Source organism: Epinephelus lanceolatus, chromosome 10 (genome assembly GCF_041903045.1).
Source record: "Epinephelus lanceolatus isolate andai-2023 chromosome 10, ASM4190304v1, whole genome shotgun sequence".
In the NCBI taxonomy this organism is placed as follows: domain Eukaryota; kingdom Metazoa; phylum Chordata; class Actinopteri; order Perciformes; family Serranidae; genus Epinephelus; species Epinephelus lanceolatus.
Genome location: NC_135743.1, coordinates 29,778,486 through 29,801,250, shown reverse-complemented (window position 1 = coordinate 29,801,250; position 22,765 = coordinate 29,778,486). Strand labels below are relative to the sequence as shown.

General features: G+C 39.8%; 1 protein-coding gene across 3 annotated transcripts in view; it reads right to left on the bottom strand.

The window, feature by feature from the left end:
- The window catches only part of LOC117265339 (ankyrin repeat and IBR domain-containing protein 1-like), a 38,865-nt gene that overhangs the window by 5,173 nt on the left and 10,927 nt on the right, over window positions 1-22,765 (bottom strand). For all 3 annotated transcript variants that reach the window (XM_033639773.2, XM_078171921.1, XM_033639774.2), the window contains exons 7-19: window positions 18,962-19,050; window positions 18,683-18,827; window positions 17,352-17,518; window positions 15,806-15,894; window positions 14,017-14,147; window positions 9,726-9,860; window positions 8,284-8,370; window positions 7,819-7,885; window positions 6,273-6,418; window positions 5,596-5,774; window positions 5,364-5,415; window positions 1,204-1,315; window positions 403-446 (exon numbers count right to left, since the gene is read on the bottom strand). In XM_033639773.2, coding sequence (XP_033495664.2) covers window positions 403-446; window positions 1,204-1,315; window positions 5,364-5,415; window positions 5,596-5,774; window positions 6,273-6,418; window positions 7,819-7,885; window positions 8,284-8,370; window positions 9,726-9,860; window positions 14,017-14,147; window positions 15,806-15,894; window positions 17,352-17,518; window positions 18,683-18,827; window positions 18,962-19,050 — 1,443 coding nt within the window. The remainder of the gene's footprint in view (window positions 1-402; window positions 447-1,203; window positions 1,316-5,363; window positions 5,416-5,595; window positions 5,775-6,272; window positions 6,419-7,818; window positions 7,886-8,283; window positions 8,371-9,725; window positions 9,861-14,016; window positions 14,148-15,805; window positions 15,895-17,351; window positions 17,519-18,682; window positions 18,828-18,961; window positions 19,051-22,765) is intronic.

The following is a 22,765-nucleotide window of genomic DNA, read 5'->3' as shown; positions in this document are numbered from 1 at the left end:
CTTTGAGAGAGCGTATACAAGTTTCACTTTAACTTCAATTCCCTGTTGGAGAGGGCTGTCTGTTTGAGATGTACGGAGCATGTGACTGGATAAATGAGACTTGGATTTTACTGTATGAATTGTGTGAGAGTTCGTAATTCATCGTACCTGGCATGAGTAACGGATACACAAAGTCATTTTGGGGGTAAAGTATTCCTTTAAGATTGCCTTAACAAAACGAAACCCAAAAATGAACAAGGAAAATTGTGTTATCTCAGCATTATCAAGCCACAGTGACAATAAGAAAAAAGCCCTTCAGTAATCAATTCAGCTAGATTTATTTCCCACACTCTCGACATTGTCTGAAAAGTTTTAAAGGCAGAAAGCCTTTAGCTGAGATGAAAATGGAAATTGTTCACTCACCATCAGATGACCTTGTCTACGTCCACCTCCGAGATCCTGTGCGTCTTTGCAGAAAAAAAAAAAGGAAAAAACACCCACAGTCATTAAGCTGAATCTTTACAGCAGCACCTGGATGGCAATTAAACTTATTGCTAATTACTGCTTTTAGGAAAATCATCTTCCTTTTAGTGAACACTGCAAGATATAATGCAAGTAATAGCATTTTCCCCGGACATTCACTAATTCAGATTCTTCATCTGAAATCAATTAATCCTTCCTGGCACAAAAACAATCTTGGCTGGCTTCAAAACTGCAAACTCCATCCATCTTTCATTCCACACAGCCAAAAACAAAGCAGCACTGTGATGGACAAAAGTTTATGGATTAGAAATATTGGCTTGTTGAACTTGAGCAGTTGTAATTTTCCAAAGTTTGGGCCAGTACCCTCATTTGGGTTCTGTACAAATCAGTATCAAGAACTGAGGGAGGATGACTGGATCAATGTAGTTTAATTTGATGTACATGCATTATTTAATCATAGATTAGAAAACTTGGTAATTGCACTTGTTTACATTGCATTAACATTTTTTATGTACCTCACCCAAGTGTGTTGTTGCATCCATCCTTTGTGCCCTTATTTCCTGACATCTCTCTTTATGTAAAAACAGGCCAATCACTACTGGGAACGTAGGGTCACATCATCCACAGGTATGATATTGTTTAGTTACAGAATTTTAGAACGAAGGTCCACATATGAGACTAAGTCCAACACTAAGAACAAAGAGCCCCCTCAGGGAGAGTCCTGTATGTCCACTGCAGTACCTAAAATGCTGTCGCTGGACTCATCAGGGTCAGGTGTGTTGCTACGGAGACTGGACATGTCGCCTCGCCTCCGCTGCCTATGTCTCCGCCTGTACTGGAACTCTGCGTACTCCTTAAAAGAACAGAAATAAATACATTTAAAAAGCACATATCACCAATTAACACTAAGTCTACATTCCTCTCTGTTGCTTGATTTCAATGAATGCTCTAATCCTGCAGTCATGATGTCTCTAATTCTCATCATCAACATATTGCTCTCTGAACAGATAATGTAGCCATGTATTGCTGATCTGGAGAAACAGCACATTTTCATTGATTCATATCAATCAAGGAATTGTTAGAAACATTTAATACTTGAACTGGTAACTTTGATTCAAGTGTTGGAGCAGTTTGCTTCAAATGTGGCCTGAGTGCTCTGTTCCAGGAAGAATCAGCACTGAGAGATCATTCAAACCCTTTCATCTCCAAACCAAGCCTTCAATCGTCAGGCTCCATTCTAGACTGAATCCAAGCAGAGCACACACTCACTCACTGGAAGGGAAGTGGAGATCAAGCAACATCAGGATTCAGATGTTTGAAAAATACTACGTTTGTATGTCTGACTAATCTCAAAAGCAACCAGAATACCTCATCAAAAGTGACCGTGATGTGATAAAAAAGTAAATAAATTAAGCATTCATTTACTGGCAAGTTTTAAAAACACTACACTGAATGAATTCAAAAATATGTATTTCAGGTAATGGGTATGAAGTAAAAGGATACCCCACATTTAACAAGCCTAGAGGCAGTCTTACAATACAGCTTGTTTTCTCCACTGGAGGTAGTGAGACTATGTAGTAAATCTTTTACTATTATGACAAACAACAAAAATCTAATTTAATATTTCTGGCACGTTATCACTCTGGGGAGTTTATGTGATGTAGAATCAATTAACACAGACTGTGTTTCACACAGCGTGTCTAAATGAAACTACAAAAAAAAAACAAAAAAAAAAAACACTACAGTGTAATAGGTGTGTGCGCATATGCACGCATTTCTAATTATAGGATATCTATGGATATCTGCGTGCGTGTGATGGTTCCTTGTGTTAATTTAACAGTGCTGATAACTGACTGATATGCATCAAGAGACTGAGATCCAACGATATGAAGGTGTCAGAAGATGAATAATATGAGGCAGCCTAATTAAGACAGGAAATATCTAATACAGGAAGTACATACCTACTTTAGGCATAAACTATAGTCTTTCCACTGAAAACGACACAGTTAAAGCATCTGTAGTCACAGTTTAACTTCAAACTCAACTGTAGTTATTTTGGAAATAATATTTCTACAAAGCAGGAATTAAAGTGTTGGGGTTCTGCTTCAGTCTGATGGTACTTGTAGTGGTCAATTGCAAACTGAATGTGAATTTCAATGCCACTGCTAACCTAGAGATTGTGAGCTAGTGAGAAATGCTACTGTGTTTACTCTATTCTCTGGTTGTAGACCAACATGAAAGGGTTCCACACAATGAATCTGCACATCTGCATATCATTATCTCCGGAAATAATCAACTCCATTTTCCATTCACTCATATCACGTCTCACACATTTGCAAAAGTCACTGAGTCACATTCATATAATCAAAAGCCTGTCACCCAAACACTGTCTTTCATGTTTCTGCTGCTCTAAAAATAGCCCACTATGAAGTGATCTGCAGGCATTGTAAGAAGCGTGGAGCGGACCATCTGTAGCTGTGCCTGTGAGGCAGAGTCATCAGGCTTTGATTATTACTATGGTGTTCCCATTAACTACTGCAGCTGAGAGACAGAGGCTCTTAATTAGGGGACAAAAATAAAAAACTTTTTTTATTTATTGTTTTTTTGACTGGCTTGGTGTTCAGCATCTGGTGGAAACATTTACTGTGAACTTCCTCATAGATACACGTGCCCAAAATAATGTGTTGACAACAATTTGTTTGTTGTAATCCTGTAGGTGTGGAGTGGGTGGAGGTGAGATGAGCATCTCAGTTTTACATTGATAATTGGTTCTTTTGAAGATAAGTCGCATCTTTGTAGTGTGCACCTAATTAAATCTTTTCTTGGGGCTGGTAAACTTAGGCAGTTGTGTGTGCTTCTGTTGGCTTGTATTCTACGTTTATCTGAGAAATTAATAATGGTATATCACTGCAGTTAATGCAGTAAACAAATAAATACATATTAAGGTATGACAGAGATGATAGTAGGCAAATGAGACAGACCAACTGTGCAGCAAAACATAAACTTTCATTCACTTCTTGCGTGGAACAGCAGAGAGAGAGAAGTGATGTCAAAATCCTCTATTTCAAAAAGCTGAAAGCTATTTCACTTTTCAGACCAGTGACCAGTGTGAGAGCAGATAAACTGTAACACCATGTCTTGAGGCTTAGTATTCTTACAATCTACAGACAACAGAGGATCTGCCTGGATAATGGTACCTTGTCAAAATACTTTATATTTTATGAGCAGAATGCTAAATGAAAAAAACATAGGAACTCATTTCAGATATCCTCGGCATCTGTGAGTCTTCTGTCAGACAGGAAATAGTAAAAATCGAAGGGTCTTGGATCGGATAACGAAAATATTTGTCCAGCAATGACTGTGTACTCAGTAAAGCTAGAGTAAACAAATGCTTTACAAAGTGTTACCTATGCCTCGCTGCGTGGTGCTGAGTAGGCAGAGGATAAGGAGTTCCAAAATTAATTTATCAAACTGACAGACAAGACTGATCTTGTCATTTGTTTTCCTGTCAATAGGGAAATGCTCACTTTATGCTGTTTAAAGGTTTGCACAATAACCTTAGAGGCTCAGATTTGATGTAAGATTTGCATATTTGTGTTGTGTTTCAAGGAGCCTGAGGAGAGCTGTTGAGCTGAGTGAATGTGTTCCAGGTGAAAAGCTTGCATGCTTAAAAACTGTCACGGTGTAAAAACTAAACAATAAAAGAAACTTAAAATAGTAACTGCAGTGTATTGTCTTATGCAGTGCTACTGAGTGCATGCATCACACTGTAAAAAAAAAAAGTAGGCCGGTCAACAATCAAACCATTATATGGTTGACAGTTTTATGACTCTAAAAGTTAACTACAAATGCCTGTTACTAATGTGCAATGATCGGGAGCAACCTGCTTAGGTGTTTGCCAGAGAACTGCGCTTTTTAATCATTCCAACTGGGTGCACAGGGGAACACTGAACCATCTGGCTTGCTCCAGTGTGTTAAATAACATGGTGATCTTTGGGTCACCATGGTTTGTCAGTACTGCAGCCAAAGTCGAAAAGATTTAGATATACATACTGACTTTATAATTTTCTTTTTTGAAAAAAGGTCAAATGTAGGGTAGGGTTACATCATTTAGTGCCGTAAGAATCACAATTTAAGTTTCTGCAATCAATTAAACCTGATTAGGAGTGACATTAACAGAAGTGCCTGAATTACTGCATCAAATTAAGTGCTCCCTATTCACAAATAAGTGGTCCAGCCAATCACAGGTATAGGTTTCACACTGATTAATCACTTTCAGCCTCACACATGGGTATGCTAGTGACAGCTGCAAGTATAAAGTAAGTGCATCTTCTGTAGAGATTAATCCATTTATGTAGATTTTTTTGGAAACTTTTTAGTTTCTCAAAATTCATGGAGGATCATGATGAATGATCCTGATCTGAAAGTAGCGTACAGTAAAACAGTTATTATTATTTCAAGAGCCACACCTGATCTGTTTAGATATTTCATACGAAATTTAAAGGTCCAGTGTGAAGGACTTAGGAGCATATATTGGCAGAATTTATACCTATTATCAATTTATATGTTTTCATTAGTGTATAATCACCTGAAACTAAGAATCACTGTGTTTTCATGACCTTAGAGTGAGATGTTTATATCTACGTACAAAGCAGGTCCTCTTACATGGAGCCTGCCATGTTGTTTCTACAGTATCCCAGAATGGACAAACCTAGATGACAGATGTCACTAAATCCTACACACTAGACATTTGAGATCCAAAATATATAAATATGTACTTGAGTCAAAATGTTATCTTTAAGGTTGTAGTATACAGCGTCAACAGACATGCAAATTTTGTTCAAACAGCACAGTTGACATTTTAACTAACAAGCAAAACTAATGAAGACTTGTTCTGTTACCTCAGGTGATGCAAAGCCTAAATATTCCCAGTCCCACGTTCCGCCAGCAAAACTGCAAGTGAGAGAGACAGAGAAGATTTTGTCAGTACAAGATTGTGATAAGTTGCTTTCATTTTAGAGCTAATTAGTCACTTTCAAGTCATTTCAAACTACAGTTCTGTTCTATTACAGCAGTGTTTTTATCGTAAAAATTAGACTGACACTTGAAGTGAGCTGCATGTCTGTGTCTTACCTGCGCCTGGGGGCCTCAGGAGAGTCATTGGGGGCCACTCCCCTGGCTACTGAGGCCAGGAACTCCTGCCTCTTCTGCTGTACCAGACACGCTGCACGGATGATCTTGTGGCGCGGCGTCCGCAGATAAGGCCGGTTGACCTTTTGTGCCAGGTCCTCAGTCACCATCTCCAAGTCCGTCTGAGGACAGAAAGAGAGCTGGCTGGGAGAGTTTTTTAGGAAACTCACTGAGTGAGTGAGAAATTGCAATGTATGGATACACAGTTTCAAGTTTTCAAGTTAAACTTTGTCTAATAAAATAGTGTGAATGTTCAAGGACAAAGTGACTTTAGAGGTAGCCCTACAAAAGAACTACTGTGAATGTATCTTTAAAAAACATTATGATTTTTACAAGCCTTTAAGAGACTGAGATCTCAATGGGAGACTTACCTATTCATTTTACAGTATTTAAAAAAACACAATATAAAAGATAGCAGGTAAGTACATTTTTTGTCTATAAAAGAGATTATAAATTATATAACACTAGATCTTTAACTAAAAGCTGAGATGCGCAGGTATAACTGGGGCAGATTGTGAAGATCATGAGGTAGAAAGCTTTAGTCCTGCATCTCTAATGGCCCATATAAAACTGGCTGCTGTGAACATTTGTCTTTTTTTCTGAGTAAGTAGGACTGAAACCTGCATAAGCTCGTAGATCTCTTTCTTTGTGCTTTTGGGCTCCAGAAAGAACCCATAAGGATAAGAGCACTTCAGGATGCGGCGAGTCTTTAGTAGTTCTAGGACTGCATCTTCAATGAATGTAGTGTCAGGTGGGCCTCCTTCCCCTGGGAAAGAGAAGGAGAGAGACGGGCAACAAAAATAAATATGTTCTTTGCTTTTGTAAAATGCATCTCTTATTCCAGCCTTAATTACCTACACAGCTAAACAGATCAGTATAAAATGATGAGACATCCTGAAATAAAGCAAATGACAGAACAGCTATATTCTATTAAATGTACTGTACATATTGTTGTTCTATATTGAGGGATTTGCTTGATGGCAGGGGAGAGCCAGCATTTAGACCTCTGGTAAACTGAACTCAAAATCTCTTTTCAATACAAAAACAAACAAGCAAAAGTCACTGACTATGTTTACATGCACAAAATATTTCCATTGGTTTTTTTTGCCCTTTTTTACCCCAATATTCATACTGAGCTCTTACATAATGAAGATGAATATTCCAGTTAAATTCCTGTTTACATTCAGCCACGCACACTCCGATTATCATGCCTAAACATGTCATTTATCATGTCAATATATGGAAAAGTGGAACGGCTGGAGCCGCTTGTGTCGTTTTGCTTTTCTGGGTCAAAACAGGATTTTCTCAAAGTTTTCCACAGCTGGTGCAAACACAGCTTCTCTCTTTCATTCCTTTAACCACCTTTATGAAAAGGTCGTCATTAGGAAATTGTGCATATCAAAAAACCTGTTGATATCCAAGTCTTTCATAATGTTTAAAGGTAGGCTTGTTTCTCCTTCTGACCAGAAATGTGGGCTTTTCTTTAAGCTTACATCTCTACCCCAGCCTTGCAAACCACTGGCTGGTTGGTTTGTGTACAACACACAGAGCTGACTATAACAGGCAAGAGGCTGTGTGTCGCAAACTGCAGTAAAACCCCCACCTGAGAAGCATATTTCCAATGTGCTATACATGTCCAAAGAATGCTCCTAAAACCCGACTAATATTGGCATATCCCACGTCTTAATCCCGTAAAAAGAGTTAATTGTGGCTGGTTGCTATTTTGGAGAATAAAACCTGTCTGCGACTGTATTGTGCAGGATAAATTGTGCAAACTTTCAGCTGAGCCAGACTCATAAATACTGAGTTATGACCATGTCTATTTCTCTGTCAGCTGGCAGACTTATGTGAGCAACACTGCAGCAATCCGAATCTACTGAAGTGTTGTGTATAAGAACAAAACTTGGCTATGCGCAACAGGTTGTAATTGCCTGAACTGACGGGGGTTTAAAGGACTCTAGACAAAGCTTATTCACAAAGCGTAGCTAACTTAGACATGCCTGCTGAATAATAACTCTACCCACTGTTGTTAATTCATTCTTAAAACACCTTTGTGTCTTTTCTCCCTCCTGCCTACTTCCAAGAGCTCAATATCAGAGGACTAGATTAAGATGTGTCTAAATGCATAATAAAGATTGACACTGTTATGGCAGACTGCACACTCACTTCCACTCAGGGCTCGACTGAGCTGCTCCATCTTCTCTTTGGCTGTTTTTAACAGGCGTTGCTCCAGCTATTGTGAGGAAGACAGAAGCTGTTAGGTTTTATTGTTGAGTAAAAATGTCTTGCGAACACCGCCCAACCAAAGCAATGAAGAGAACGGCAGGATATGAGGCTGAATAACACAACAAAAGGTGGGAACAGCTGACTTTTTTAATCAAGGCATTGTGATGTCTCATTATTGCAGCCACAACAATCACTGAAAAAGTAGAACGGTCTCCAGTAATATTGTAGATGTACAGAATACAGACACAGCATTCTTTTATCATTTTACAGTATATTGCATTAGAGAGTATGCCCGCCTATGAGGACTTATGTCCGTTTTACACAAGATGACAAGTTCCCACTGCATGCCTGTTAGTACACTATGCAAAGCAGACATCATTGGAAGGCAAAGCCAGGCCTGTTTACCTGATAGCTGTGCTCATGGTTCTTGAAGCGTGTGTAGTAGTGCATAAAACGGTCGAGTTCCTGAAAGCTCTTGTGCTTCTTCTCTGCCTGCAAAACCGTGATGAGACACCAGTCACAGTCAATAAACTCCTGAGCATGTTGTTCCCCCCTCACAGAGGAAAGTGTTGGTACTCCGGTCGAGAGCAGTCAAAGTAAGTGAGCAGTGCCACAGGTGAAATCAGTGCCTGTGATTGGGAGGAATGCTAGTGAAGACTGAGAATGAACTTCTTTTCACCTTTGATGAAGGTGGGTGGAATTGATTGTGGATGGCTCCATGGTCAAGAGTCTAGACAAAGACTGTTTGTGTGTGTGTGTGTGTGTGTGTGTATTGTTATATGTGTGTTTTCCGTCTTACTTATGGACGCTCCAAGGACTCAAGTGCTTTCCTGTTAGAGTGTATAAGCACACAAACACAAGCACCGTTCTTGGATGCGTGCACGTGTGTGTATGTTTTTGCATCTTTAGATGTGAAAGTTAAGGATGAGAAAGTGTGTGTATTAAGGTTAGGCTGATTCATTGTCAAAAGCAAAGACATGATCGCCCGTGTTGATACTTTTGCCAGTTTTAAGTAGCTTTTTATTTATTGTGCGTCAAGGAAATGTGTGCTTATCAATTGAATAAAAAATCCTAATCAGTGTGCTGTAGTAATCCATTATTTCTAAATGTTTTTAAAGGAGAACTCCACTAATTTTGCACGTCAAAGTCCGTTTATAGGTCTTAGGTAGTATTACTTAATACATGAACAAAGTTGTATAAATGCTGTTGTGGCTCCAGAAAGAGCTGCATGATGTCAGCATCATCTGGGATGGACCACTACAAGTTTGAAAATGAGGCTACATTACTAACTTTAACTTAACACACTCAAATCTGCAACCAAACTGTTGGTGGTCAAGTTGCATTGTGGGTAATGTAAGCACCAACTCTGGTTCTGCTGCATCGTTGTTGTTTTTTAACTGTCCAATATGAGTCAGATGATGTTATGAAAGTGCGATGCTAAATCAGTGGAGTACTCTTTAAACATTTCTAACTAAAACCTAGTATAAAACAGCCAAAGCTCTGCTTCCTTGGGCATGTTTCCTGTAGGCCAGTACCTGTGCACATGATAACAGGGGGCTCCCCCAGTACTAGCTGCCACCACTCAACTCTGTCTTGTCATATACCTCTGTGAAGTCAAATTTAGGAAAGGGGACAGTTAAGTGGGCTGACACCCATGATGAATGTGATGTTAATCAACTTGAGCCTTGCCAATGAGATGTGTAGGTAAGCTGTGGTAGTGTGCTGCAACTATGAGGGAGCCTCCCCACCGCCTGATTAAATAGGGTGTCAGTGATCTAACTCAACATTAAACAGGACGATATGAAAATAAGTGTCCAATTCTAATGTGTATATGTGTGTGTGTATACCTCTTCAGTCATCTCCTTCGACTGCTCCTCCACCTGCTGGATGACCTCGTACCGGGTGCAACGATAGTAGCCTCCTGTTGATGAGCTGTGCTTTTTCCACTCCTCCAGACAGATCCAGCAGAAGTCATACTTACACTACGGGGAGAGAATGCAAATATTAGACCTACGTCTACTCTAGTCTGCCATCACATCACAAACTGGATAGCTAGATACTAATGCTAGTCTAGCTGTACTGGGGAAATCTGCATCTCATGAATTGCCATCAGAGAAAACATATCACTGTTACATGTTATGTTAAGCGATAACTAAAATCACCCCTCACTACACACACACAGTTGGTTTATGTTTGTTTTCACTTGATTAATCCCCCCTAAAGTAAAACGACTGACAACACTTCACAACTCAGCTGACGTGGTGTAACGCCTAATATCATCAAGTATGGACCTATGAGAATACGAAAGCTCAAAATATTTCTTAACATCAGCAAGTCTTATTGAAAGTCTGTTTGTGTATCCTTCTAACTGCTCTCAAAATCAGAATACTGATAGAGGGTGAAGGATATTGTTTAGAGTCCTTAAATCTAGGACTCAAGATCTACTTTCTTCTCTCTGTGTCATCTTTATCTCAATCTTCTTCCCATCTATTTTTTGCCTATTACAAATGACAGAGTCTAATAGACAGGCCTGCTGCCACTAGAAGGCACTCAGACTACATTTGAGATCAGTGAGTCCCACTGGGTATTGTAGAACAACAAAACACTGCAGCCACTCCAATCCGCATCCTATTTGGGTGTAAGTGATTTCTCTCTCTCTTTCCATGCCACAAGTTCTTCTGTAGGTGACAAGTTAGCCAGAGCAACACGAGAACCTAAAGGCTGAGACCTCTGTTATCCTGGAAACACCATGCTTACATGACACTTCACAAAAATCAATACTAAATAAAAGTGTGTGACGGTGAAGAAATGAAGGATGGAAAGACACAAAAAGACAGCATAAGAAATGGTGAGACTCGAGATTTTTAAAAAAAAAAGAGCGTGCAGTCAGATCGGAGGGAAGGAAACGGCAGTGAAAAGACAAAGAAATGTTCCTTTGCAAAACTAAGTCCCGTGTTTCCAAGCAACAAGCGTAAAGCCATTTCTTACCAGGTAATAACAGGTCAAGAGGCTGAGCCCTTGGTGGCCTCTCAGCTTGTGAAAGCTGCTCCAATCCTCCTAAACTAATCTCCATCTCTAGTCAGCCTCTTTAACCAGGATGGAGACAGTGAGAGGGCTGTCACAAAGACAAAAGGAGTCTGGGTGTATGACTGCACTGTGCTCTTAACATGGCCTGTCCTCCAGCGACAGTGGTAGTAACAGAGACACAGTTAGGCGACATGACTCTGATGGTGTGATCCAATGCCCACTCTACCATACAATTAAGTATGCCATAAAAACGATTTAGTAGGTCCCAATATGTCAAATGCAGTTTGCCAAAAATACCACAATGTCCTACTGTATCCGGTCTCATTTTGCAGTATGCACGACAGCATGCTTTTCTGGCTATTCTGACCCACAATTCTCTGCACAGTTGAAGAGACATCACAGTGACTGAGCCGCAGACAGATGACAGCTCACTGACAGCTGACAGAAGCCGCAATGACTATAATCAGTCCATCAATCATTCACAAACAATCTACAATGTATGCAGTTATAACCTAAAAGTTAAAACTACATACATTGCGGAGAAACAATGACAGAGCTCTCCAAGTTTACCTTTGCCTCTGGCGGGCTCGGCAAAGGGAATTTTGTTGTATCTCCAAGGTAATGTTAAGTGATAATGTTAAGATCTGGTGCGTTTCGAATTGCATTCTTTTTCCTTTCACTTCAACTTTGCCGCTACAGACTGTGACAGATATAGGAGCAGGTCAAGTAGTATGTCCCAGTTGTATGCATACTCCATGCAACAGTAAGTACTTTGTAAGTGCAGCTGCAGTACATGTTGAAAGTAAATAGAAAACATGTCTTTTTTTTCCTCCATCACCTCTGCGTCACTCTCTCTTGTCCATCAAAGTAAGACATAAGCTGCTGAATAACTACAAGACTTCCCAGGTGTTTGATGGATTGTTTGCAAGCATGACAGTATCATAAGCCACCAAATAATCTTTTACAGTGATAGCAAAACTCGGCTGATAGCAGTTTAAATGCGATCACTCATTTTCACCTTCACAATTGCATTGCAACACTACTGCTACAGTTACTGTCACTAGAACAAAATAGCTTCTTACATTCTCAAGTTGAGAGAATAATGTTATCGGCAATTTAACACAAAAACTGTTTTATACTCAATTATTTAACCACATAAATCACAAGAGCAAGGTGTAAATTATATCCCGACAGACTGCTGTAGAAATGACACACAGACACTGAGAAATCTTGTGTAATGAGCAAAGAATTGCCCAAAAGCAAATAAGTAAGAACAAATTGTCTTGTGAGATATTTAAAAGTTAAATAAGGCGTATCATCACAAGAATCCAAAATAGTGCTACAACACAACAAAACCTGCCCTACAGGGAGACATTTAATTAGCCAATATATTAGATCTTTTGTTTCCATACGGCTCCTGACTTTAAAAGGAGCATCTTTTCACCCTGTTTCCCAGTGAACCATCTGTGTGCTTCGAAAATGATTTGTGTGCAGTTACAGAGCCTTCATGTTAAACCAATTTCCCTTGTGATGCTCCCACCTAAACCTCTGTTAAAGCCTTGGGAAACCTTAATTAGGTTTCCGCTGAGGGCATTATAAGGGCGAGGCGCTGATTTAAAACCAGCATGCTCAAATCAAGTCCCCACTAACTTTTTATCCTGACACAAGAGGTATGTTGTCAGTCCCATTCACCTCCCTCATTTGGTCAACTTCCCACTTTTCAGACATTGTAAGACACTACCTGCATAATATAGCCTGGGGGAGTGGAAACCAACATCCATTAAGTCCAAAAGACATACAATAATAACAAATACATGGTACATACCATAACATAAATGAGACTAATGAGAAAGTCATTCTATCTATCTATCTATCTATCTATCTATCATCTATCTATCTACCTACCTACCTATCCATCTATCCATCCATCCACCTATCCATCCATGGGCACACACACTGAGCAGCAGAACGACAGAAACCCTTCATTAAGCCATTAAGAAACAGGGCGCTCTATTTCTTAAAACTATAGCACTCTCATTTGTTGTCCATTGTTTTCCCAACCTACTTAAGATGGAGCTGCGTTCCAATGGCAACTGTGCACTCCCTGAACCAGTGCAGGAGCTAAAAGTTTGCTTTTAATCGTCTTTGCAGCAGCTGTATCTAAATTATCAATCTGATCAGCTCTGATTAGCTTTGATCAACACTGATCGATCCAACGTCAAACTGATCGACTGATCAAAATCTCCACTCTGTGAATTAGACTCACCAAACTACCCCTGAGGAAAAATGAAAAGTCATAATGAGCTCCGCCTGCACTGCATTCTTGGCCTGCAAAACCTCCGAATTCAGGGAGGGGACCACAAAGTGATCACAAAGGGACTTTCCCCTGGTCTGGTTAAAAAAAACATCGGCATATGCGTGAAGTACCAGCCGATCTCGTCCTCTAAAAAGCAGAGGATATAAAGGTAAAGCAGGAAGGCAGGCAAGAGGGTTGTTTTTCACACTGTTTCCAAAATATAAACCGTTATAGAAATAATGTGAACCTTGACTCCATTGCATCGGTGTGAGATCTTGCAATTGGTGTGGTTTTCCACACTGTAAACAACATAAAGCAAATGTCATGTAGATCATGATGAAGTGCGCTGCGGTACACAACATTACTAATGTGAAAGCTGAGCAGCAAGGGAATGGAGAGGGATGGCAATCGTACTTGGGCATGGCACGAATCAATAGGATCTAATATGAAAACACTCTAAAGGTCTAAGGCTCCACTAGAGGCCCCTACATGCTGCAATGTTTGCTGCAAAGCTCTAAACTAACAGTGAACCAAGCCCTAAAACCAACAGCTTAACTGTGTCTGAAATTCTGCCCAAATGTTTTCTAACTCAAATTTTTATGCCTATTTTTTTTAGTTTAAATGTAAGCATCAGCAAATTGTGTCCAATACACTGCAACCCTTGTGAATTGTTCATTCAGGTGGTTCTCCTAGTCAGACAACAATCATTACCAGCTGAAAAATACTAGCCAGTAAAGCCTCTGAGATGAAAGAGACACCTAATTATAAACTGCAATAGTAAGACAGTCATGTGAAACTCCCCCAGCCTAACCTACCTTAGCACACTGCATGTGATTGCAGCCCTCGTTTTTCTGTATTGGTGACTTGCAGTTGGCGCAGGGTTTGGAGTTAGAGAGCAACCACAGGCAGTTGGCTGCATCCTCGTAAGCTTCGCTCACACCAGCCACTTCAATAAGAGGGAGGGTGGGGGGGTAAACAGAACAAATAAAGGCATAATGAGACAGAATGAGAATGACTATTACCACATCGTCTAAACAGACCACTGCACTGAGTGGGAAATTGTCCTGCCTGACTAATGTGTATTGCTTATATATTTTGCTAACATCTCCCAAGATGCTCATGCACCCCCCCCAACACACACGTGTACGCACACCACCCCAAACACACACAAACAGAATAATTGGCTATTATCAAAGTACCTCTGATGTGCTGTTTGAAATGCCAAGATAAAACAGAATCTGGGGAAATCGAAGGGGAAGATAGTTCCAACGCAAAATAATTGCTTTTATCTTTCGACTGTCACATCAAGGAAATGGCACTTTGGAGCAACTTGGGCCATCTTAAATCATCTATGAGATTGCCCACAGTCCAATTACTGCTTCTAAACATTGCGTACTCTCAATGAGTGGGTTGTTCATTTTAATTAATAATTTATCATCAACATGGTGGATTTTAATTGGCTTAGCGCTAAACTGTTTCTAATTACTGTGGTTGAGTTCCAGGCAATTTAGCTCCAAATCAATCACTTGACTGCAACCCAAAAAATCTGGGCAAGTAGGGGGACTGGCAAACAAACTACATTTCTTTGTTATAACAATTTTATCACCAGGTGGCTTAAAGGGACAGATCATCCCAATATCAAAAATACATATTTGTCCTTTTACCTGTAGGTCTATTTATCACTTTAGACTGTTTGGGTGTGAGTTGCAGAGTGTTAGAGATGTCTGCCCTCTCTCCAGTATAATGAAACTAGATGACACTCGGCTTGTGGTGCTCAAAGCACCCTAAAAATACATTTGAAAAACTCAAAGGTCTCTTTCCAGAAATCATGACCTGGTTACTCAAAATAATCCACATACCTTGTTGTGAGCAGTTTCATATAGGAACTATTTTCTTTTTACCAAACTACACCCGCCAACCATATCACGAAGCATGCATCTACTGCTAGCTCATCGAACACCACCAAGCTAATTTGTGTTATATCTCAACCGAGGAGAACACAATCCATGTTTACATCTCATTCTGTCACAAGCACAAGCCTCTCATCCATGAGTAGATGCACACTTCCTTCTGCACGGTGATACAGTTTGCTGGTGTAACTTGGTAACAAGAAAATAGTTCCTACACGAAACTGCTCACAAAAAGGTCTTTGGATTATCTTGAGTGGTTGGGTCATGATTTCTGGAAAGACACGCTGTTGTTGAGTTTTTCAAAAGTACTGTATCGATGCTTTGAGCACCACAAGCCAAGTGCCATCTAGTTCCATTATGTTTAAGAGGAGGAAGGCATCTCTACAGTCGATAACTCCAACACTCAGCGACTCACACCAAAGCCTTCTACATTGATAAATAGCACTACAGGTAAAGGGAAAAATATGTGTTTTTGATTTGAGGGTGAACTGTTCCCTTAACATAATTCTACTGGTGTACCGACCAAGTAAGGTGATGCTCGAATAGATAAGATAAAAACATCTTAGATTTGAAATTATGTCTGTTTAAAACCGCATTAAAATGGGTAGGTTGAAAGTAAGAAGGTTTGCAGTTTGAAATTCAGCTGTAACTTCATGTCTCATACATACCCAAAAACTAAAATGTCAATACTCACATTCCTCAGGTCTCATCTCATTGACTTTCTGAAGCCACAACTTCCATGTCTCACAGTCGCAGGGCTCATGAGCCTCGCCTTGACACTCCCTGGAATATACACAGACAGATGAGGTTGATGCAGAAAGTTGAAATGACTGATTCAGAGCTCACATTCTGTCCCTGGACTATACGTGAAATTAAGACAAATGATGAACACAGCAATCACATAGTGCAGTCACAGACGCTGTCAAAACCGTCAGCCACCATCAATTGACCGTATCTGCCTTTCAACCAAATGCCTTCCTTATGTCAAGGGAACTATTAAAGTCAGACATGTGTTACATCCAGTTCCATTACCAAATGTCATGTCAACTGCACTCTTGAGTAAAAGTGACAAGTGAACCTAACAGCCACATTCAGGAACCATATAGTAAGGTGAGGTGCAGTGAGGTGAAGGTGGGCCGCATTAGTTGGGGTGGAGGTCATGATATGACAGCGCAGGAACTGAGAGGGCATTCTGCGGGGCTCTGGAAGTATGAATACAGAGGACAGACGGTGGAGAACAACAGCACCAGGGTCCATCTGCCCTGGAGGTTGGTGCTAACACATGCAGGGAGATAACACAAGTACTTACAAATATGTGTACACAGAAAATGCAAACAAACATAATGCTGGAATTCAGCATTTACGGGCAAGGGCTCTGCATTTTCGCTACGTGCATAAGGGAATATAAAGCATTAAACATTAGTCTTACTGATTCATGTTTTCTAGTTTGTTTACCTAAAACAGATAAAATTCTTTTTTTGCCACCAATCTGCACACGTATTCCATGATGGCAAAATGGTTAAACATCTTAAAAGATGTGTGCATTCATCAAAAGTTACAGGAATAGTTCAACATTTTGTGAAATACACATATTAATCTCATGTCTGTGCAATAAGTAAAAAAGGTCAAGTTGGAAGGACTTAAGCCTGGCTTAGCATAAAGACTGGTATTAGCCTGATTATGAGTCTTACCTGGATCTTACAAGGAAATCTTTGCCCTCATGCTCTGTGATTTCCTGAACTGCTGTTTGGCAAACTCCAGGCAGGCTGTCATATGTCTTTTACTCTGTAGGGGCATCCATCTAGCCACTCTATCATTAAGAAATGATTGATGGAGTGCTTTTTTTGGAAAGATGGTTCCCAACAGAGCATCCGAGCTCTCTGTTGGAGAGGCCGCTGTTTTCTTGGCTGTCTCTTTGAAAAAGCCCAATCTTTCCTAGTTACTGGTTTTGACTGGACACCCTAACTCTCAGATGACTCTTGTTGATTTCAAAGTCTAGGAAAGTTTAGTTTAGGAACTTTGCATAATTTTGAAATAAAAACGATTCTAAACATGTTTCCAATTTGTCATTTTGGTGAAGTGTATTTGTATTACTTATAAAAAAAAGTCCCACATAAACCTACACAGATATAAACAAACACACTTCTAATGTTACTCATGCTTTTCAGTAAGTAGTAGTATAACACACATAACAGAAAAGTTCACATTTTCATATATTAGGGATGGTACTGATTACTGACCAGCAGAAGAGGTGGCCTTTGCCACAATCTACAGCTGGAGCCCGAAGGAGAGGAAAGCTAAGAGAGTCTGAGGTGGAGGTCCCAGGGCCCTGGGTGTTCAGTCTCACTGCCCTTTCACAACCTGCCTCAGGACACCAGCGGATTGCTGGATTGTTCTCTACAAATGCCTGTCAACAGAAGAAACAAAGAACATTTAATGTGTTACAGGTATGAAAGTTTCTGCAAGAGATTAGTAAAACAATCATTTTCTAGTAAGTTCGAATTTACTTTTCATACATAAAGTTGATCAAAACATGTTGACTTCTGTTACAATAACCCCATAAACTCTGTATGTTTTGCTTTTTGAGTCCAGACCACCAGTCAGCCATCTCTAACAGGTCCTAAGTGCTGCCCTATTTTGTAATTCAATCTTGACGCAAAAATGGGCTGATTATGATGACAGTGCCTGTGCAGCTTGAATGACAAAATGGCATGCTGATGTTTCTATGACAACTCAAAAAAGTGGCTGGTCATTTATTTGAGATTTGTGCCTCTTACAGATTTAAAAAAAAAAAAAAAAAAAAAGAAGTGGGAAATAAGCACTCATGTTGAAGTGAAGTTTGTTGTAGAAACTGGAAATTTGGTAACAGCAAAAAATCCCATTTCCACGTAAGGACCACTTCAGTTCTGTTTTATTCCATTCAACTAAATCACACTGCCTTTCAAGTCCAAGAATATCTCTCATTAGCCCCTTTCATACAGCCTGTTCAAGGTGGGAACATTGCGTTGTTATTCTGCCTCATCGTTCTGCATTAAACATACATACATGGAATGGGAGAAGGCCACTGTTCTGCTGTTAAGCTAGCAGCGTATGTAGTAACACAGCCGAATCAATGTCTGTGTAAAATTGGGGAGCTGGCACACTAGATACCAACGTTGTTGTGTTACATGTCTCACATCTTTTGCTTCCAGAACACCAACATGCTTTTTAAAATCACACACTGGGGAGGCATTTTGCAGGCATCGTTTGGGTCAGTGAAGGGATGCACCTATTGTGAAATTCTGGGCTAATACCAATGTTTAAATAACAATTTGGCCAATAGCTGATACAGATAGGTCTACCTTTTAGCAGTATTGCTGAATATCTTTTAACGATACAAAGGGCTATCCTCTCTGACCTTCCATGTCACTGGCGTCTATATTCAGTGTAGTCTTTATTCTACAGTGAAACTGAACTGCAGGAGTCATGTGTTTATTTCTGAAGGTGACAGCATCATTTAAATATATATGTATAAGGCTCACAGTTAAATGACATCGGTTTACTGCACGTCTCTGTTTTGTCATCTCATTACCTTGATGTCAAACTGGAGGTAGCGCCTGTCCATCTCTCTTGACACCACACTCTCAATGACCTCAACAGGCACAAGCTGGTAGCAGTCAAAGGCGGGGCAGAAGATGTTATGGGCTTCACCCTCTTGGATCTTTAGATTTAGAAACCTGAGGGAGGATAGTTGCACTGCAGACATCAATGAGGTATACACGAAAAAAAAAAATTAAGATAAGAGTTAAGAAATTAGGTAGACCCTAAGCCAATGCGCAGAATCCGCAGGCCATACCAAAATACTACTTACCCTTCCCAGCATGCGCGGCAGAACTCATGGCCACAGGACATGTCAACAGGTTCCTCGAAGACCGAAATGGAAGACATGCAGATACCACACTGTGACACAACAAAAAAAATACTGTCTTAAGGCCAAAGTACACATAGTTTCAAGTCAGTCTCGATAAACAAACTCTGCCATAAAAGATCATTTCCCGAGTAATTCTATAAACTCTGTGGTGCATTTTTAAAAGGCCCTCCAGTACAATTCACCCTTTGAATGAAAATGCACATGGCTTTTCGAGAAAGACACTGACAGGTTTTTGCTTGAAATTCAACAATTTTGAGAACAGGCTGACTGGGTCATGTTTTCAAAATGTGGCAGTGGGTGGTCTATTTTAATATTCAATGTGATGACCAGACCAGGAGAACGAGGCCTTAAATAAGCCAATATGTTATGTGTCAACAACACACAGAAGTGGCTCTTTATTTGTGAAAAACACTGTGCCAAAGGCCAGCCCAGGCCAATATAATGATGACTTCTCATCAGTATGAGGCTCACAAATTACTCTTCTGTCATCAGATGTATTTTCTCACATTCACAAAGACTTGAGACAGAAACAGGAACAAAAGCACACAGTCACACACACAGGCCTTGTTACAGTGAAAGACTGACCCCAACAAAAGACATAAAGGAGGCAGTGTACTTCAACAATGTAAGTATTGATTTGTGAAAGAGCAGAATGTGATATAATCAACTGTAACCTTTAAACGGGCCCTTGAGTAGACCCGGTCGATTGGCACAGTGCAGTTCGAGGCACAGAGCCACGACAAAAGATACTGTCAGCCAAACGCAACCTATAATTTCTCATAAAGTAATGGCTAAATCAAGGCTGTCAGCTTCAGCTATCATCTATCAACAGTTTAGTTCACATACCGAAACACTCTGGATTGAAACAGCCGTCAAAGGACTAATCATCATTCATCCAGAAAGATTATGTCCTCTAACACTAAAGTTTTCAGAGACTGGCAAAAACCTGTCTGATTTTCCCCACAGGTAGCAATGTCATTTAAAAAGCTTAAAAGTCCCTCACCACCAAAGTCAGGGGTAAAAAAAAAAAAACATTATAAAAACACAAAGGATTTAATGAAAGGATCAGCTCTCCATTATTATGCCACTTATATGCTTACAGACGAGTCACAACATACATGGATAATGTTTTTTGCCCACATTTAGCATGTTAAAAAGCTTAAAATATTGTTTTCCACACTGAAATCTAAATGTGCCCAATTTTGCAAGTTATTACCCAGTTTAGTTACAGAAAATAAACTGACAATTAAGAGGACATTTTAACAAATATTCTTAGGCCAAGCACCAATGAGCAGACAGGAAAACGAACCTTGCCTGTCTATGCTCCTAACCTCTCCTGGGACTGCCTGATTGTTATCAAACACACTTGATACCTTCATTGGCAGTCTTCTATAGCGAGTGGTCAAACAAGACAAATTGCCAGCTGCATAAAGGACATCTCACATTACCTGGCATAATTTCCATCTAGACAACTGCACACAAAGACGACTGCTGAGAAAAATGTCAAGCTTGTTCGATAATTATCAGGAAACCCCAGACAAGGTCGGGATAATGGAAGGGTAATTAAACAGTGGGTGTGCTGACCCTCTCGCAGCAGTGGGTCAATAAGGCTAGATAATGCTCTAAAATACACCTTACATGAGGTTTTGACAGTAGACTTGCATGTCTATGGGCTCTGACACACCAGGCCGACGGTCAATGCCGGGTCGTCAGTGAGTGTCATGAGGCAATGCAACAGTTGCCCTTCGTTGCCACTAGTTCTTTGATGTCGGTTTGGTGTCTCTGGGCCTTTACATTGTATGAACACTAAACAAACACTTTCCCAAAAGGCAACAGGTCACAACAGGCTATAAAACTGTAAAGCATCTCTTATGCTATGAAATTGAAAACATCAAAATGCATAGAATAAAAAATAAATAAAACTTATGCATTAAGAGGAAATTTATCATCCCAGTGATCAGCACATCTGGGTGATGCCATCAAATGTGTGTTAGCATATTGGATGTGTTTCCATTCACATCCCCCCCAACAGTGGAGCAACGACTTTCTCCATTTCTATTGTGGCTAACCAGGAACTCGCAGGTGTGGTCTTCTGGCTCTGGTGTTTCATTTCTGCTCACCATAGTGTGACAGACTCACATGCAAATCCCACTTGCTGTGCTAACCTCAGCTTATGTTACTAATAAAAGTTACTAAAACTAAAAGTTTTCAGGCAGGACTTGCATTCACGAATTGTGTATTTGTGTGCACCAAACCATGACCCCCGTACCCTGATGATTTGTACGAATACACCATTTATACGAACTATCACAGCCCTACTGTGATAGCATCTACAGGTCTATACGTGTCCTATGTGTTTGAAATAGAAGCAGAAGGTTGCTATGGGATGTTCTTACTACCTTCTTTTATTGTCCCACTCATTGGCCTATGGACAGTTGAATTTTGTACACTAGTAACATTTTTTAGAAGGTATTTTAATATTCTTTCATGCTCAGAGCTTACACCATAATTACCAAACCACTTGCTCTCCTAGGAGCAGGGGAAGTCCTGCTTGTGTTTATGTTTGTCGGGGAGACCACTGGCATGAATACTAATGATTGCTACCATTACAGTGCTGGAAAATAATGCAACATTATGCAGAGAGACAGGTGTGGCAGTGAAAATTTAAGGAATTCAGCAGAAACACTTCAGGAAATCTGTGGCACCGTAGGGATTCCATTTAAATAAGCATTGGTGTACAGTTTTTACGGGTACACTGCCAGTTACTATTAGTCTGTGCACTTCCACGCTAGTTTTATCCTTTGCTGCTGCAGGAGCTTGGCCAGGAAAACATGCTGCTCCCTGGGGCTGCTCGTCTTGTGGTTTAATTTCAACTGATGACTCTGCACTGATAAGTACATTTAAATGATAAACTTCCCAAAATATACAGAAATAAATGGAAAGAAATACACAAGGCAATACAGTCCATCTTTATGCATATACCATTAGGTTTCAAAGTTATATATTTAGGCTATAGCCCCTAGTAAAAGGTACTGGTTGCTGGCATCAGGGGAAAAGGCCCTGACCAGAATATGGGTGATGCATGTTGGTCCTACTGCAAATGACTGAATAGATGTAACAAAGGAGGTTTACATAATGAAAAAGGTTACTTTCGCTTTGCAACTAAAGATGGACATTTCCATACAACTCTGGGAAAAAATGGGTGCAATATATCTCCCTCTGAGACCTGACTTTGTTGAAATAACTACTTGATGGAACATGCTCAATATTTTTCTTTTACCTCTGCTGTGTTCTTATATGTCCAGATATTTCATTGTAACGTGCAATTTTGTGAAGCCAAACTGCTACAAACATTTTATTTATTCTATTTTATTGTATTTTAGCCTTTATTTTATTCTACCTCTCTGGTTGTATATAGTTTTGTTATGGCTCCTTTTTCATAGCCGTCCTTTGTAATAGAAAGAAATAGAATATAAGTCAATCTAAATGAAAATGAGGGCGAGAGGCTTTATTTATGATCCAAGATTCTTTCTTCTAACTTTTTTTTTCTTTTTTGTTTGTTTAGTTTTTCTTTCTCTCTCCCTCACTGCTTATTCATTTGCATTGACTAAGAATGTGTCAACACTGCCTTTAAAAAATAAAAGGAAAATGTAAAATAAATAAACGATAAACTCCACTATAATGATGTTCTTATCTATATGTACCATATCTGCAACTGCCATTCAAAGTTTTTTTTAAACTTTT